The 18,597-nt window shown below is 39.3% G+C and overlaps 1 protein-coding gene across 1 annotated transcript in view; it reads right to left on the minus strand.

Annotated features, from left to right (window-relative positions):
- Window positions 1-18,597, minus strand: part of RPS6KC1 (ribosomal protein S6 kinase C1) — a 108,632-nt gene that overhangs the window by 81,981 nt on the left and 8,054 nt on the right. The window contains exons 2-4 of the mRNA XM_084624180.1: window positions 18,276-18,311; window positions 8,409-8,529; window positions 925-1,040 (exon numbers count right to left, since the gene is read on the minus strand). Of these exons, the coding sequence (XP_084480306.1) occupies window positions 925-1,040; window positions 8,409-8,529; window positions 18,276-18,311 (273 nt within the window). The remainder of the gene's footprint in view (window positions 1-924; window positions 1,041-8,408; window positions 8,530-18,275; window positions 18,312-18,597) is intronic.

Below are 18,597 nucleotides of genomic sequence, written 5' to 3' on the forward strand. Positions count from 1 at the left end.
CCTTATAGACTAACAGACATATAGGAGCATAAGCTTTCATGGGTGAATACCTACTTCGTCAGAGGCATGTAGTGGAAATTTCCAGAGGCAGGTATATATATTTATATTTATTTATAGAGGACTCTTTGCTGCTTTTACAGATCCAGACTAACACAGCTACCCCCTGATATGTATGTAAAGTTAATCATGTATATATGTGTTTACAGGATTGGGGACTAATAATAAAACATACATTGTAAGAAGCTTTTAGATTTATCTTCTGTAAATCAAAACATTTTAAAATGTTACTCTGCATATGGTGCTTTCAATATGGAAAGAACTATATGCTGGGATTTTTATATTAAAATCCCAAACAAGTTAATTACTGTCCTAAACCACATCCTGAAGTTTGGTTACCATAAACAGTTATGCGCTGCAAAAGCTGTAGTGGTTTGCACATGGCTTCCTACATACAATATTTGTTTTGTTACAGAACTGTTACAATCCCCAATGACAGTCAATACTGAAAAGTTTAACTAGTTTTCCCTTGGTTCAAAGTATATTAATAGCAGCATAAAAATACAGAAATAGTTATACTTTATTATTTCCCTCCAGAGCATCTTGGATAAAATAGCATTGGTATTGCTTTCCAGACCTCCAGTATGTTTAATAAGTCAATGAAAAAAAATTAAAGCCCTTTCCCTGAGCACCCTACAGAATACTGGCAACTTAACGAGTAAGGACACTGTACTTACCCTCTAAGGGCACCACTTCCAGCTCCCAGCCAAGTCAATGGAAAGACTCCCATTTACCTTGAAGAGGGCATCTGATCAGGCCTAAAGTCACTTCACAATTTACGGAGTAAAGGAGCAGCAGCATTAAAACTTTATTTGTATCACTATTTAGATGAAGCACATCTGAATTATCACAGAAGTATTAACAAACCTTAAAAAAGTCTTCAAACTGTTTGCTCTTATATAGAGCAGGGATGTTGGCAGAAAACTGCAGCAGATCTTCAGCACATTGTCTTCTTTCTTTAATCACAGATTCATCAAACCGCCCTAGAACAGAAATATGAATTGACATTTTTTTAGAAATAACTAAAGCGAACATTTACTTTACAAGAAACCCTCAGAAGAGAATGCCCTGCATCTATGAGAGTCACTCAAATGCTTCAGGAGAGACTGTGCAATCTTCACACTTCGGAGTCTCAATTGTCCCTAGAGTCTTGTCTTCTGCAATCCACTTAAGTGATGAAAGCTGGCAGCCATGACAGGAATCCTTGGCTCTTCGTTCTAAGAATATGTGAGGCAACACTCTTGATTAGCCAAAAGACACTAACATATGTCCACTGAGATCTAAAAGTAACTGATACACGCTCTATTTGACAATACACTCGTCAATGTCAGTCTTAATTATGGCCCCAATCCTGGAAGGAGCTGAGCACTCGCCACTCACTCTCCAAAAAGCATGCAGGGAAAGAGTAGAGGGAGTGCTACTAAAATCCAGATGATAGATCTCCATAATATTCTCTCTCTATTGCCTCGGAAGTCCTTTACGGAGACGATAAGCAGTGTCAGGGACACCCAGCCATGTTGGAGCCACGCTGCCAGTCACCAAGGATGGTAACAAAGAACTAGCCTTCCCTCCAGGATAGCTCCTGGCTCCACGCAGGAGGGTGTTCCTTTCCTCATGGATACAAAAGGATTGCAGAGCTGCGAGGCAGCACAGCCTTCAAAATTCACACTGCTTCCCCATGCCATGCCCCAAGTCCCTCCCACCGAAGGAGAGATTATTAAGGCTCACCTTAGAGTCCCCTCCTTCCCTTCCCTCCCAACGACTGGGGGAAGCAGTGAAGGAATAATCTGGCCTATTAATTATATGCACACACTATGCAACTGAACCTCACTTCCTATAGGCTTTCATACCAATTATGTCACAGCTACTTTATCATGCAAAATAGACAGTTACAAGTTTAAAACAAAAGATAAAGGGACAGAAGTTAAGGGGAACAGACAAGAGAGAACAAAATAGATGGCACGCACTTCTGCATAGAGGAACAAGAGACTGGGAGACAAATTCAAGAAAAAGCACCTCCACTGAAGCATGGCATAAAATAAGGCTGCCTGACAACACTGAAAGCTAACTTTGAAGGTGACTGTAGAAAACCACATAGAACAAAAAAACCAAACCTCATTTACATTAGGGGCATGCAAAAAAGACTAATAATAATAATCCAGATAGAAAGTGTCAAAGTAGGATTTTTTTCAGCAGTCCCTCAAATGAACCGTTTCCACATGGTAGTGGGGAAAAGAAAAAGCCCTTCTCCCCCACCCCACCCCCAACCAGGATCAATGTCTAAGTTCACAAAGCAGCGTTTGGGGTGTGGAGTGGTTTGTTTTTCTAAACTAACAAGGACAGAATATGGAGGGGAAAAAAATCTCACCTCAGTAAACTGCAGTGACTGAAATTGCATGGTCTTACAAGTCTGAACGCTAAATACAACAAACATACTGACTTAAATAACAGAAACCCTGCTGAAAAAGACGTCAAACAGCCAGCTAAGTTGGAACCTATAACATCGACAAAAAGCACACTGCGCATTTGAACTATCCCATTAAAAGTTTAACAATTGCAATGCTTTTTAGTTCTTTAACTCATGCCGTCTCTGTAGGGCCACTATCAACTATAATACTCGGCGGTCAGAGGTAGAAATATCAGATCGCATTGGCTTGTCTGTGCACTATATATAAGCGCACCCACTTGAGTAAAGCCATGTCACTGACAGCAGTCAGAAAAACTGATCACAGTGATGGCTCCCATTTCCTACACTCTCCTGCCCCGCTCCCCCTCATATTCTCAAGTTGGCAATCTTGTTAACTGCTTCTATATTTGGATGGATCTGTCTCTAACGTCTCAACCATAAATCCTGCGGGGAATTCTGCACCAAAAAAATTAAAATTCTGTGTGCAATATTTTAAAATTCTGTAAAATTCTGCATATTTTTTGTCAAAATAATGCAATACAATCCAGCTAGTTTTAATTATTTTGGTAATTTATTTAAACTACAATGCAATGGATGGAGAATGGTAGTGGGGAGCACTGGAGGAAATCACCAAACCCGCTCTGTCTAATAATAACGTAGCTAGTATTGACCCTTTACTTCTAGTTGTTAGTCAACAAATATATGCAGCCATATGCTATGCTAAAATCATCACTGTCACCTTCAATTCCCTGCATCTCTTGGCCAACCTAAAATACAGTTTCAGACGCTTCAGGGCGACCACCATGTCTTCTGTTTTCTCTCAAGTACTGTGCACATCCATGATGCTACATAAACAAGAGTAATACTCTTGTTTTGCAAATATGTGAACAGCTGTACATAGAGATTACAATGGGCCAAAAACTGGTACCTCAGATTATGTTCCCTTCATGTTTCATGGTTGTGCGGGAATCAAAATGAATCTCTGCAGCCAAACTGAGAACGGTCATTTCCTAGAAACAGATACTAGGATACTTTAACGGTAACAGCCACATGACAATTCAAAGAAGTTTTAACAGCTGGCTCTGTTATCAGCACTTTAAATTCCCATGGTCCATGCCAATGTGTTTTTTCCTGTGAGGAGGGTGGAAAAAGTCCAGGTGAAGTACAGGAAAGCAATATGAATTTTCCCCAAAGGGTTTCATCCTGTGATATAACCAGCACTATTACACCAGAAAAAAAAATACACACACTACAGCTTTTCATTTTCAAAAGTTGTGGGACTAAAGCACGAAATATAAACATTCCAGTTCTGCAGATCTCTCAACTATTTATTCCACTAAAGGTGGAAGTGTATCATGGCTCTTCCATTTCCACACAGTCCTTGATGCCTCAGAGTGTTCTCTTCAGCTCTTTAAGTGCTACAGCCTGGGACTCTGTACAAGTTTAATATTTTCTGTACAGAAAATAAGAGCAGCTGTAACAACTGTTAAAGCTCATTTGTAAACTGCATCATCTGCTATTCTTTGTACTAAAATGACAAAGTTTTAAAAAATATACACATTTTCAGAAGTCAGCAACTAACGACAGTGCTAACAAATAACCAGTTTAAAGGCTACCGCAAAGGGGACAAAAATCACATGATGGAAGGAAGAATACAGAAAAGCATCAATTGCTAATGTAGAGTTAGAGGAAAAGGAATTAATATACAAATGGGACTGATCTTGCAGTTCAAAATAAAACACTACTCATGAAAATAAAATACCTATATGCAACAACTCAAAATATACCAACATTTCACTTTGTCCTCCACTAAACAAGCAACCATAACTGATCCTCTGAAGAAAGATGCCCTGAATAATTTTAAGAAATGCCTCAACTGGAATAAAAGGCAGCTTCATCCATTTTTATTCCTTTTTAGCTTTCCAATAAGTTATCATTTTAACTTGTTATGCATTACCTCTTTTCCTGGGCTTTTCTGTTGCTCTTATTTCAAATGTGATTTTTTTAAAAGAAAGGCTCTTTGTACAAGAAGTGAAAAAGAACTACACTGAATACTTTTGTAGATTCTCTCCCCTTATATTCTATACTGTAGCCATTTGTGTGTGTATAAAACAATAGAATAAGGCTGTCTTTCAGAAGAGATTTCACCCACAATTCTACTCCAGCTCACAGGGCTTGAGCAAGACTGGCTAGCCTCAGATTTAAGATTTCCATCCATTTTAATTACTTTTAAAATCTCTCTCAAGAACTCTTAGTTTCTTTTTTGGGTATCTTACCCTATATGGCTTTATATAGGGATCTATTCTCCTCTCCACTCCTAGAGCATATCTTTGTTTTCAATTTAAATCTTGGACAGCAAATATCAGCTTTGAAAGCATCCTGGATAATGACCATGCTACTCTGTAAATTAGATACAAAATCAACTCGAGATTATATTGATAATATATTCTCCACTTAACTATGCAGCGTGCAAGTGCTGACATGGAACTGATATTCACCTCGGATCCAATTTCACAGATAAGCAAAATAAAAACAACATTAAATGCAATTCAGTCTCAGCTTTGGAAGAGAGCCAAAGCTCTCTGTGTACTTCAGGGGACTCTATGCAGGCATCCATAAAATCCACATCACAACTCAATTTTCTTGCAAATCACTTACATGTTTCACATCCACTATTAGTTATCAGAAGGAAACACCATTTTGTGTTAAATGCAACAGGATCAGGCAACATGTAGTGACACCTATAATTAAGGTTTCAGAGTAGTAGCCATGTTAGTCTGTATCCGCATCATGTGCCAGCAATGCCCCTCTGCCATGTACATTGGCCAAACCGGACAGTCTCTACGCAAAAGAATAAATGGACACAAATCTGACATCATAACATTCAAAAACCGGTAGGAGAACATGTCAAACTCTCTGGCCACTCAGTAAAAGACTTAAGGGTGGCAATTCTGCAACAGAAAAGCTTCAAAAGCAGACTCCAATGAAAAACTGCTGAGCTTGAATTAATATGCAAACTAGATACCATTAACGTGGGTTTGAATAGAGACTGGGAGTGGCTGGTTCATTTCACATATGGAATCTATTTCCCCATGTTAAGTATCCTCACACCTTCTTGTCAACTGTCTAAATGGGCCATCCTGATTATCACTACAAAAGTTTTTTTCTCCTGCTGATAATAGCTCATCTTAATTAATTAACCTCATACAGTTTGTACGGCAACTTCCACCTTCTCTGTGTGTGTGTGTGTGTATATTTATTCTTACTATATGTTCCATTCTATGCATCCGATGAAGTGAGCTGTAGCCCACGAAAGCTTATGCTCTAATAAATTTGTTAGTCTCTAAGGTGCCATAAGTACTCCTGTTCTTTTTACCTATAATTAAGGTTACCTTACACGCTTCATTATAAGACCCTGATTTCAGTTGCTTATAAAAGACTTTGCAACTTTAACGATTCAGGCTGAACTTTTCCAAGCGGGGCATCTGCCTCAAAATGAGTTTTAATTGGAAAGTTTTAGCTGAACCATTCTCTGAATAAAGCAGGGGCTCCATGGGACAAAAATATAGTATATAATCATGTAATTGAAGTCTGTTATAACATACGTGCACAAGGGGGCCAAATTAAGATTGAACAGGCAATCTTAATTCTGGCATTTCCAGACTTTTAAGTGCTTGACTTTGCAACCTTAGCGTTCTTTTAACATAGGTTTTTGTGTGCAATAGTAAGTAGAGGATAGAGAAAATGCACAATGTATCTTGAAAAGACAAAAAACTAATGTACATGGTAGTTCTACCAAGAGATACTGTTAAGGAATAAAGCCCAATGCTGCAGTCATTGTGAGTGCAGACCTTTCCTTGAAGTTTTCAGGATTTTTGAGCACAGAGCAGGGTCTGTCTCATGCTTAATCACTGTGGAGAAACCACCAGAAAGCTCCTAAAACTATTACAATAATCAGGCCCCTTGAAGTATTTGTTAGCATTGAATTAGTATCCTGAATGAATTCAAAACATTAATAAGAGTGAGATTTTTACTTTCAGTCTATGTACATTTTAAAATGTCTAGCTTTAGACTGTTCTTAACTGAAAAGTTAAGTATTTGTAGGGTGCTATAAACACAGGTATGGTGAAGAGATGATAGTATTGCCACTGAATTATAGTTATTTTGAGGGGGGAAATCCTTAAATTTAGAATTTTCAGTTGTGAACACAGTGTTAGCTTTGCCAATTTAAAATTTGGCAAAAATGGTTTAATCACTTTTAATCTTAAAAAAAAACCCAAAATTAAAATGGTCAAAATAATTCCATTTTAAAAATTATAGACACATATACATACAAGTGTTTGCTAGGTACTCCATATAGGGATAAGTAAACTGCCTAGTACAGGCAATATCCTGCCCTAGTATTGACAATATCCTCAACCATTCCTAGATACCACATGCATAATATCTTTTAGAAAGAGAATTAGTGGAATAAGAGGCCATAGTCCCATTTTGTCTTGCTGAGCACAAAGCTCTCTGAAATAAGAATACTCTAATTACAAAAATAGACCTGAACAGCTTTGGATTTTCCACATAAATCTGTAAGTAAACAAAATTTTGCACGATGATTATTGTGGCGTAATGCTCAAAAACCAGGAATGTTTCTAAAGGATTTGAGGAAGGGAGGTTCCTACTGCAATTAGGTTCAGAGTCAACTATGTAATAAATAATACATATGGGAAGAAGAAGAGGTTTATTTTTAATTATGTGTCTTGGGGTTCAAGCTACAGAGCCTATTCTCTCTTCGATGTTTTAAAGGTAATCGGAGTTGTATGCACTTATTGAAAAGTGTGGGTTTAGTACCCGCTATGAAAAACCTATAGTAAGCTTAAGGTTAGGACAAAAAACACAAGCAATTCTACACTGAGGAAGACACCCAGGACAAACCCATTTCTTCTTAAAATGGAGCACATTAATCCACTTTAAAACCTTAACATTACATTTCTTGTTGGGAGTAACAGTTTTCAACTTTTTTTGGATTTATTATAATTATACAGTTTGTTCCAATACAACTTCCAATACCTGGAGTTGTTCCACTTTATTAGATGTCCATTTGATTTCACTTTTAAAGCTTGATCACCTACGTCAAAAGTTAATTCTCAAATACTTCTTAAAAAATAATTCTTCAAGGAAACACATTTATAAACAGTTTCCATTAAATAACTCACATTTTCTGAAGCTCTTCTTCTTCTCATTTTTATTACTAAGGACAATAATATAAAGATCTGTGTTCCTAAGAGCTAGTTAGTTCTTGCTACTTATTCCTCACCTGAAGTTATAATCCTCTGATGCAATAAACGGTTGCTCTAGATATAATGGTGATGTCAAAAACATAATTAGATAAAACTGGGAATGAACATCAAATTTCCTAAGAGACAAAAAATTAATTTCCTAAGAGACAAAAATCCTTTCCTTCACTAAATAGTTTAATAATGTAATATAAATAGATCATTAAAAATTACAACCATCTTTTTGGTGTAAGAACAAATGTAATTATTTTGTTTTGTAGCTGACAGTATACAAGTGTTAGTCACATAGCTAATATTTGTTACAGATTGCAAACTCCTCAGAACAGGAACCTCATGTTTTTATGCCTGTAAAGTGCAACATACATCCATAAACATTCAGAGCATATAGTTCTTTAACTGAAAGCAAACAAGAGGATACAGTCTATGTTATTTTGATAACTTCAGTACAAGTCAATAACTTTACAGCCACAGAACTGTGATCCACCCATATCTCATTAAGATCCTCATAATAAGACAAAGAGTTAACTACTAAAACCAAGTAAGTTTTAGCAGTAGCATGTACAAAGGTGCAGCTGGCAGCTCCAGAATGAGATGTATTTATGATTCATTAGCTAATATTGAACAGTTTTAGAAATTCAAAAAGAAGGCATGCTTACCAAATACTATTGCTTTGGCAAAAGGCGGAAACAATTCTGTATGCCTGTTTACGTTTTTATGAATTTGCCAGAGATCTTTGTGCAGTTTCTTAAAGTCACTGTATCTCTTCCAAACAACAATCTGAAACAGAAAAGGGGGAAAAAAGCATTAATGAGTTTAATAGCTCACAGTGAGGTAATTGTTGCTAAGTGTGGCTGAAAGCAAGAGCAGTTTAACATAATTGCACTAGGTCATCCAAAAAGAGTTGCCAACAAACTCTTTACAAAAATCAAGATGCTAAACAGGTTCTAATTAGTATTTTTAGTGGTTTCTTTTAACAGCTAGCTTAGCAAGTTTCTCCATAGGGGAAAAAATTAGGCAATAATTTTACGGTCTCTTGTTTGTAAATCGTTCCACTTTACTTTTGAGTGCTCGCTACATAAATTCTGTCTTAATAAAGTTGTATTACTCCTACTTTAAAAGCTCATTTTGTGAGATGCACAGTTCCTTGATCTGACACACACCATGGCACATCAACCAAAATGGTTTTCTCTAATACTTGCACAAAGAGCTATATGGCCTGTTTTCCTTACCTCTGTATTCTAAGAGTCAGCAATTACTCAGGCATGCATAACATGCTTTTTGGGCAATAGACAGGATATACTGTGTAGCCCCTGCATCTGGCCTCAAATGCATTGTCTAAGGAAATATGAAGATTACCTATGGCAAGTGTCTTTTAGCTCAGAATCTTTCCTTCTCTTATATCTAATCCGAACAGCTACATATGTAATTATATATGATAGCCACAGGCAATCTTTACATATGTACACACCCTGTTCCACTGGCCCCTTTTGACCAACAGAACCATAATGTACAGATGAACTGTGGGGAAAAGCCTAACGGAGGTGATGAAGAGGGGAAGAATGATGCTGCCTTCAATCACACAGTGACTCAATACTGCACAGGGAACCAAAAGGGGAGGGAGGAAGAAAAAGAAGGATGGGGAGTTATTCTACCTCCACCATACACAACAATACGTTGAGCACCAGCAGGTGAAAAAAAATCATGGAGGGGAGAGAGACGAAAGAAAAACAGAGAATGTTCATGAGACAGGGAATCAGAGACAGAACAATTTGGCCCATAATATTTGTGTGCGTAAAGATCTGATTACCTATAAATGTAAGCATGAATTTAAATAGTTTGCCATGAACATCCCTGAACCAAAAATCCAACACCATGTTCTGTGTAATCTGGGCAAAACCTTTGATTACAGGAGGGCAAGGAGACCACTGGTACATTATAACATTGGCAGGATAAGGATTTCTACATTACTATATTCAACAAAATTTAGCTCCACTCCGTAGTTCTACCCAATTGCTGAAAAGTACAAAAGTCAGCTATTAATACAGTTTCCACTGTTTCTTCCCAGTTCTTTGTGTTTCACCCTACAATAGCCTGAACTATAAGTGGGGGGAAATTAGGGCCAGGAAAAGAATTCAGCAATTAAATCTGAATCTAACAGACCTAATAAGCTTTGGTTTATGAAAGAGATGAAAGCATTTTATGTGCCAGCTCTGAGTTCATTCAGGCCCTTTGCCCTGTCCTAATCCACATTAAATGTTAAGGTGTAACAACAGTGACAAAACACGTGAAGTATATGCAGCGGCATATCCAATTATTTTATCAGTCAAATTCATCTCTCAAGTTTTATGTAGTAAAACACCATGAGACAGATTCCAAGTGAAATATTCCTTTAACTGATTTTAAACAGTTTACTCCCCAGGTAGAAATCTGAAAGTATCAAAATTAAGGACCAAATTTTGTTCATACAAACCAAATCAGAAGTGTATTGAGATATCAAGAATCAGATCTAGTCAAAAGGTTGTTGTGGTTTTCCCTCAATTTGACCCAATTTGGTAGAAAAAACCCCATATTTTGCCGAGGCCAGAGGACATTCTTAAACTCATTGGTAATGAGAATATGCATAAATCCCAACCCACACTAAAAATATAAACATTAAGGGGAGCTTGCTACAACATGGTTAAAGCTTCAGTGGTGTGGATAGACCTAACCATTTCTTCACCAGTAGGCCATAATAACGGACTGTCCAAAGCTTTAATCTAGATACATCCTAGCCACTCTATAAATTTTAATCCATGTTGTAACTAGCTCTCCTGATGCAGTTATGCCACAAACTCTACTATACTTTGGCCTGGTCTCCGCTACAAAGATAGGTTGACATAAGCCACTTTGCATCAACCTTGTTGTGAGTATCTACATTTAAATGTCTCTCCCACCAACGAAAGTGCTCCTTTACAGCGACACAGTAACACCACCTCCCCGAGCAAACATTGAGCCATGGTCGATATACTGAGGCCAACACAGTGTGAGTACAGATGCTGTGTTACCTACGTCAAAACTAACAGTCCTCCAGCAGCTGTCCCACAATGCCAGACACCGACCTCTCTGGTTGCAATCACGAACTCCATGGCCCAGAGTCACAGAGACTGGAAGCCACCCACACACTTTAAAACCCCATGAATTTTTTAAATGCCTTTTCCTGGTTTTCCACCTTGATGAGCTCTCTTAGCAGCTCTCCACTGTTGCATGCAACTGCCCAGCTGAAGACGCCAGGTACACACAGCAGACCCTCTCCAGCCTGGATTAGACAAGATATATTGGATCTCCTGGACCTGTGAGGAGAAGAGGCTTTGCAAGCACAGCTACGGACCAGCTGTAGAAATGTCGACATCTACAAGCAGATTGCTATGGGGATGCAGGAGAACGGGTACAACAGGGCCAAGGAACTGCGGCAAGCAGACGAGAAGGCCAGGGAGGCCAACAGTCCATCCGGTGCTGAGCTGAAGACCTGCCACTTTTACAAAGAGCTGCAAGCTATACTAGGTGGAGACTCCACCACTAGAGCACTGCACGGATACAGTATTTACATCCACGTTTGTGGATGTCCACAGATATCCAAGGAGCTGCAGGGCTCTACAGGAGACGCAGACCACGGAGTGGAAGGGTCTCCTGTCCGGGAGCATGAGAGCCACTTGCACATACTAGCTTGACCAAGGACAGCTGCCCTCGAGCCTGGTGCCCACTCCAGTGGGCGGGGCAAAGGGCAGTAGAGCCACGCCAGAGGGACTGCCACGCGTGGCGCTGGCTCCTGCAAGCGTTGGCCCAAGATGCTGCTGCTTTCGCCGCTGCGGTTCCCAGTAGAGCCCTGCAGCTCCTCAGATATCCACTTTGCAGCCGCAGATATAAATTTTGTATCCGTGCAGGGCTCTATCCACCATCACCCCACACACCACCATGGATATCTCAGAGTCACAGACCCCTGCCATTAGCAGCAAGCACAAGGAGGAGGAGGAGGAGGAGGATGGGGGACATGTGACCAGAGAGGTCCACCTATGCCACAAACCAGGGCCCGTTTGAGATTCCACTGCAGTTCAGACGAGCACAGGTGAGCCTGATGAAGCAGAAAGAACCTCAGATAAGTGTGAAAATTTATTTCCTACTACAGTGGCAGGTGCAGAAAAAGCAGAGGGAGAGGTACCACAGCATAATGGGACTTCTCTGGCAGCAAACACAGATGCTGCAAACGTATAGACCTACAGGTTCGAAAGTCACAGGCTCACCTCCCTTTGCAGTCCATGGAGAACTCCATTATAGCACCTCCCCACACCTCCCTCAACATTCAACATGGCATCAGGGATTGCATCCCTATGCCTACAACTCCACCCCATTAAGGACAACCACAGATTCATGTATATTGACCTATGAGAGCCACAGTTGCTGTACGCATAGCTAAAATGGGCATGAATGTTCTTTTCCCATCTTAAGCTCTGTTCTATAGATTTATTAAGTTTTTAGTATATTTGCTTTTTAACTTGCACAGAACATTTCTGCAGTGTTTTCATTATTCAATAAACTTCTATTGTTTGGAAAACAATTCTTCTTTATTAGTTCCCAATATATGCTGCAGAATGCCTAGTGATACTGAAAGCACCACAAACATACAGCAAGCACCATACAATTCCTAACATGCCCCAAAACAGCAGGGCCAGGTAGAGCACGGTACACCACAATTCATTACTGTGGCTCACTATTAAAACAGTCTTTCAAAGCCTCTCTGAGCCGTACAGTTCTGTGTTGAGCTCTTCTAATAGCCCTCGTTTCTGGCTTTTCAAACTCAGCAGACAGATGATACACCTCCACTCTCCATTCTGGTGGCAAACATTCCCCCCTTTGCTTCTCAGATATTATGCAGGACACAACAAGCAGCTATAACCTTTGGGATTTTTTTTTCCACTGAGATCCAATCTTGTGAGTAAACAAAACCATCGCCCCTTCAATCTATCTAAAGAAGCACATTCAGCTGTCGTTCTCCACCTGCTGAGCTGGTAGTTGAATCTTTCCTTGGTGCTGTCAAGGTGACCGGTGTACCCGCTTCAAGAGCCAGGGGAGGAAGGGGTAGGCTGGATCGCCCAGAATCACTATTGGCATTTCAATGTTGCCAACGGTAATGTGTCAGTCAGGAAAGAAAGCCCCTACTTGTAGCTTTCTGAACAGTCCTGTGTTCTTACAGATGGGAGTGTCATGCACCTTCCATGGCCAGCCAACACTGATGTTGGTGAGGCATTCCTGGTGATCCAATAATGCTTGCAAAACCACAGAAAGGTAGTCCTTTCTGTTGATGTACTCTGTGGCAAGGTGGTCTGGTGCCACAGGAAGGACGTGTGCGTCATCTATCACTCCATTGCAGTTTGGAATCCAGTTGCTGCAAATCCATCCTCTACAGGGTCCTGCCCATTGCCAAGAGTCACAGTCCTGCATAGCAGGAGATGATTTGTGGCCCTGCACACTTGCATGACAACTGCCCCTGAAGTAGATTTTCCAGCTCCAAAATTATTTCCAACTGACCAATAGCAATCCACAGTGTGATTGCCACTCGCTTCTCCACTGTCAATGTGGCTCTCCTTTTGGTGTCTCTGAGCTGGAGAGCTGGGCCAAGCTCACCACACAGATCCAGGACTGTGCATCCGAAAGTTCTGCAGCTACTGCTCATCATCCCAAGCCTGTATTACGACACAATCCCACCAGTCAGTGCTCATTTCCTGGTCCCAGAAATTACGCTCCACCATCTGCAGATGCTCTGTGAACACCACCATCAGCCTTGCATTCCCACAGCAATGTCCTCCAGGAAATCGTCATGTCACACGCTGATTCAGTTTTTCTTACAGCTCTGCAAATACTACAGGATTTTGTGTCCTGTGCCTGCTACACTTATGACAACAGTACAGAGCTGAGCAGGCTCCATGCTTCTGTCAGAGATGTCAGACAGCAAGGAGGGCCACAGGGGTTGGTGAAATTTTTTTAAAAAAAAAAAGGTATAACAATTATGAGACATAGATGACATTATGGGATGGGTGCAGTGTAGTTGTAGCCGTGTGGGTCCCTGGTTATGAGAGAGAGAAGGTGAGTGAGAAGTTGACCCAGTAAAAGATATTACCTCACCCACCTTGTCTCTCAAAATTGTGGGATGGAGAGTTACATACTGGGAAGTTAACTCCTTACTCCCAGCCACCCCCGTGTGACTTGTTTCTGCCCCACCATACATTGCCAACAGTTCCCAAAAGACAGCGCACTGGACAGTGACGAGTTGCACACTGGGAAACCTACCTATGGTGCACTGCACTGTGCATTGACACAAGCACCCCTGGTGAGTGCCTGCAGCACCAACGCAAGAAGCCAAGTATGCATGTGCACAAGCGATATACTAACTGCAGTGTCTTTATGCCAACGAACTTGTGCCAGCAAAAGTTAGTAATGTAGGCACACTCTTTGCAGCGATCAGGCTCAGGAGAACAAAACAAGAAATCTAGGACTTCCCAAGGGAGAGGATCCCCTGGCCTAAGTTTTCAGAAGGGACTAATAATTAGGGATGCTTCAAGTTTTTGAGTGCCCAATCCAAGCTACCACAAGCAAAGGAGTCAAATTCTAATCGGGTGATTGATGAGCACTGTTTTATAGATAATCCCAGAACCACCACATAAAACTGCTCGAGAGAATGAAAAGTCCATGATCATGGAGAGGAATCTGGTTCGGAGGGAGGATGACAAACTGCAATCTGAGGACTAAAGAAATGCAGTAAAGGGTATTTGTCTGGTGAGAGTGTGAATATATTGTTAGTTGTTATAGTTAGGCTTGGAAGAATTCGATTTTTAAAGGTAAATGTCAGTAAACAATTTCACAAACCACACACAAACAGATGAAAAAAATATTTCCACCAATAATCATCAAAATTTACAGGTAGGAAAAGTAAGGAAAATGCTGTTTGAAAATGTAGAGTCAAAATCCAGTGATCCAAACTTCTGAATTAACCTGGTTACAAATGGACTAAAAAATGAACAGCAAAAACAGGTATGATTGGATTTAAGGATATTTACTTTGTATATTCGGACATGTGATGTTGACCACTTGTGTTTTCACGGTTTATAAAAGCTTTAAATTTTGAGTCTCTGTCTGCTGTCATTAAATAATTGTTGACACTCCCCCATAATTTCTGCAATTTTAAAAATAGAAAAAATGCTTAAGTAGTGATATTATCTGTTGAAATTGTATAAAAAATTAATCCAATTCTGCAAAGGCTACACTGTTCTGATGTGATAGGCTGTTTGTCATGGTTAGAATAATTGGAGCACTAGTAACTGTTTTACACACCTTCCTTCCACAATAAACAATGGTTTCTCCACCCTGGGCTGGACACACACAGTTATCATTACCCCTTTACTCCTTCTGCACACACGGCTTTACCTGATTATCTCCCTTCCCTCTCCCCACAGTAGTAGTTGGGGGTGCTTGATGTAGAAGTTGGTTGTGATGGGAGACGGTAATTTGGTAAAGGGTTACGTCCAGAAGGGCTGTTAAAAGGGGAGATGGAAGGCTGCAAAGAGAGGGAAGCAGACTGAAGGCTGCGGTGGATGGCCCATGAATAGCAGTAGCTGTAGCAATGTTAATGTTGTGAGTGGAGGAAATACGTATTGTAAAGTGGCTCAACTTTTCTGGGTTTGTGTCAAGGGTGCTACATGTACAACATGCCTAACTGCTTCACAACTAAGTAGATGTATTTATTTTCTAGGGTTTTTAAAATGATTAATGGTGATAAGCATAGACCCTATTAGGGGGAGAGGATGGAAGAGCAGCTGCTGATAGTCCTTCAGTGACTGTACATAAATCTTTCTCTGTTGTGGGATAAAAATCTGATATAAAAGCTCCTGATGGAGGTTGGGTGCATACCTGGCCACTAGACAGGATTGTGTGCACTGTGCTTAAATGTTCAGTTATAACATGAATAATAGCTAAAAGTGATCCTAACTCAAGCATCTGAAAATTAAGATCTACTCAGGAGCCACCTATTTACTAAATTTTGGATAGACTATTTTTAAGATAGTCAACAACAAAAGTAGGACTCCTGAAGAAAAACTTCAGCCAGAGCTCAAATTCAGGAAGACTTCCTATTAAAAATGTAGGAGAAAAATCAAGTAAAAAACTACACACAAAATCCAGAGAGTGCATAAGAACTTATACTGTATGAAGTTCCACAACAACTGGCAACTGGCTTTTCGCGAAAAAGCAGGAATGTAAACTAGAGATGTCAATTAATCGCAGTTAACTCATGCGATTAACTAAAAAAAATTAATCGCAATTAATTGCGGTTTTAATCACACTGTTAAACAACAGAATACCAATTGAAATGTAGAAAAACATCCAAAGATATTTAATATATTTTCAAATATATTGATTTCAATTACAACACAGAATATAAAGTGTACAGTGCTCACTTTATATTATTTTTATTACAAATATTTGCACTGTAAAATTATAAACGAAATAGTATTTTTCAATTCACCTCATACAAGTACTGTAGTGAAATCTCTTTATTGTGAAAATGCAACTTACTTTTTTTTTTGTTAGATAACTGCACTCAAGAACAAAACATTGTAAAACTTTAGAGCCTACAAGTCCACTCAGTCCTACTTCATGTTCAGCCAATTGCTAACACAAACAAGTTTGTTTACATTTATGGGAGATAATGTTGCCCACATCTTATTTACAATGTCACCATAAAGTGAGAACAGGCATTCGCATGGGACTTTTATAGCCAGCATTGCAAGGGATTTATGTGACAGATATGCTAAACAATTGTATGTTCCTTCATGCTTTGGCCACCGTTCCAGAGGACATGCTTCCATGCTGATGCTCGTTAAAAAAATAATGTGTTAATTAAATTTGTGACTGAAGTTCTTGGGGGGAGAATTGTAGGTCTCCAGCTCTGTTTTACCCACATTCTGCCATATATTTCATGTTATAGTAGTCTCGGACGATGACTCAGCACATGTTGTTCATTTTAAGAACACTTTTGCTACAGATCTGATAAAAGGCAAAGAAGATACCAATGGTAGATTTCTAAAGATAGGTACAGCACTCGACCCAAGGTTTAAGAATCTGAAGTGCCGTCCAAAATCTGAGAGGGATGAGGTGTGGAGCATGCTTTCAGAAGTCTTAGAAGAGCAACACTCTGATGCAGAAACTACAGAACCCGAACCACCAAAAAAGAAAATCAACATTCTGCAGGTGGCATCTGACTCAGATGATGAAAATGAATATGCGTTGGTCCTCACTGTTTTGGATTGTTATCAAGCAGAACCTGTCATCAGCAGGACGCATGTCCCCTGGAATGGTGGTTGAAGCATCAAGGGACTTATGCATCTTTAGTGCATCTGGCACGTAAATATCTTGCGACGCCAGCTACAACAGTGCCATGCGAATGAATGTCTGTTCTCACTTTCAGGGAACATTGTCAACAAGAAGCAGGCAGCTTTATCTCCTGCAAATTGTAACTAAACTTGCTTGTCTGAGTGATTGGCTGAAGTAGGACTGAGTAGACATGTAGGCTCTAAAGTTTTACAATGCTTTAATTTTGAATGCAGTTACTTTTTGTACATAATTCTACATTTGTAAGTTCAACTTTCATGATAAAGAGATTGCACTACAGTATTTGTATGAGATGAACTGAAAAATACTATTTATTTTGTTTTTTACAGTGCAAATATAATAAATATAAAGTGAGCATTGTACACTTTATATTCTGTATTGTAACTGAAATCAGTGTATTTGAAAATATAGAAAACATCCAAAAATATTTAAATAAATGGTATTCTATTGTTGTTTAACAGCACGATTAATTGCACAATCAATTTTTTTAATCGCTTGACAGCCCTAGTTTTTATTATTGTATAACAGGCTACTTCTTAAGAAGCCCGAGAGCACCCTACAGTAAGAAAGAATTAAAATCTACCCTCTCTCTCTTTATCACCCTCATCCTCTTCAGTTTACTCTGTTCACCTAACAGACAGGCAGCACTAATGTAGGCTTTTCAGTGACGTATTAGGTAAAGAGGGAAAAAGAACACTTACAGCGGACACCTAGACTCTGATGGTGAACTTATCTAATTTTACCAGTAAGGGTTAAAGTAAAGCTCCATTTCCAATTTCAGCCATGAAACAGGAGCTAAAAAGTTATCAAAGAAGTTTTGTCATAAAAAGACACTTTACTCCTCAAAAATTTTGTTTGAAGTCATGATTCATAATTTCCCCACCCCACCCCATCCCCAACACTCATCACTGACGGCAAAGTTGCAATAGGCTACCTTAGCTATTTGGTTTTGAATTATTAAGACAAAAAACACAGATGGACACAAAAAAGGTTTGCTTCATTTCTTTGACAAAACGCACAGGAAATACTAAATTAAGTAAAAGATACTTCAAAAGTTAGTAATGAGAACATGAACTGAAGCATTTTCACAAATGTAAATGTGTTACCTCCTGGACTTCTTCTGGATTTCTTCTTGAAACAACCTGTAAAACAAAACAAAAACCTGATCAGTGTCTGAATTTCAGTCTGCAGAGTTAAAAGAGGAATATACTGTGATCTGTTGCTGATAAAAAGAAACCACACAGAAGGTGCATATCTTTTTCAATTTGCATTCAGCAGATTTAAGTTAGTTAAGTGAAGTTCAACCTATCAAAATAAGAAATAGAACAAAAGATGAAGTATTTAGTAACAAAGCTAATTGGTATGTTAGAAACTAGCAAATAAATTACAAAACAGATAACTTATGCCTTCTTCTAAGGGCTACATCCC

The sequence above is a fragment of the Lepidochelys olivacea genome (genome assembly GCF_965140295.1).
Source record: "Lepidochelys olivacea isolate rLepOli2 genome assembly, chromosome: 3".
NCBI lineage: Eukaryota > Metazoa > Chordata > Testudines > Cheloniidae > Lepidochelys > Lepidochelys olivacea.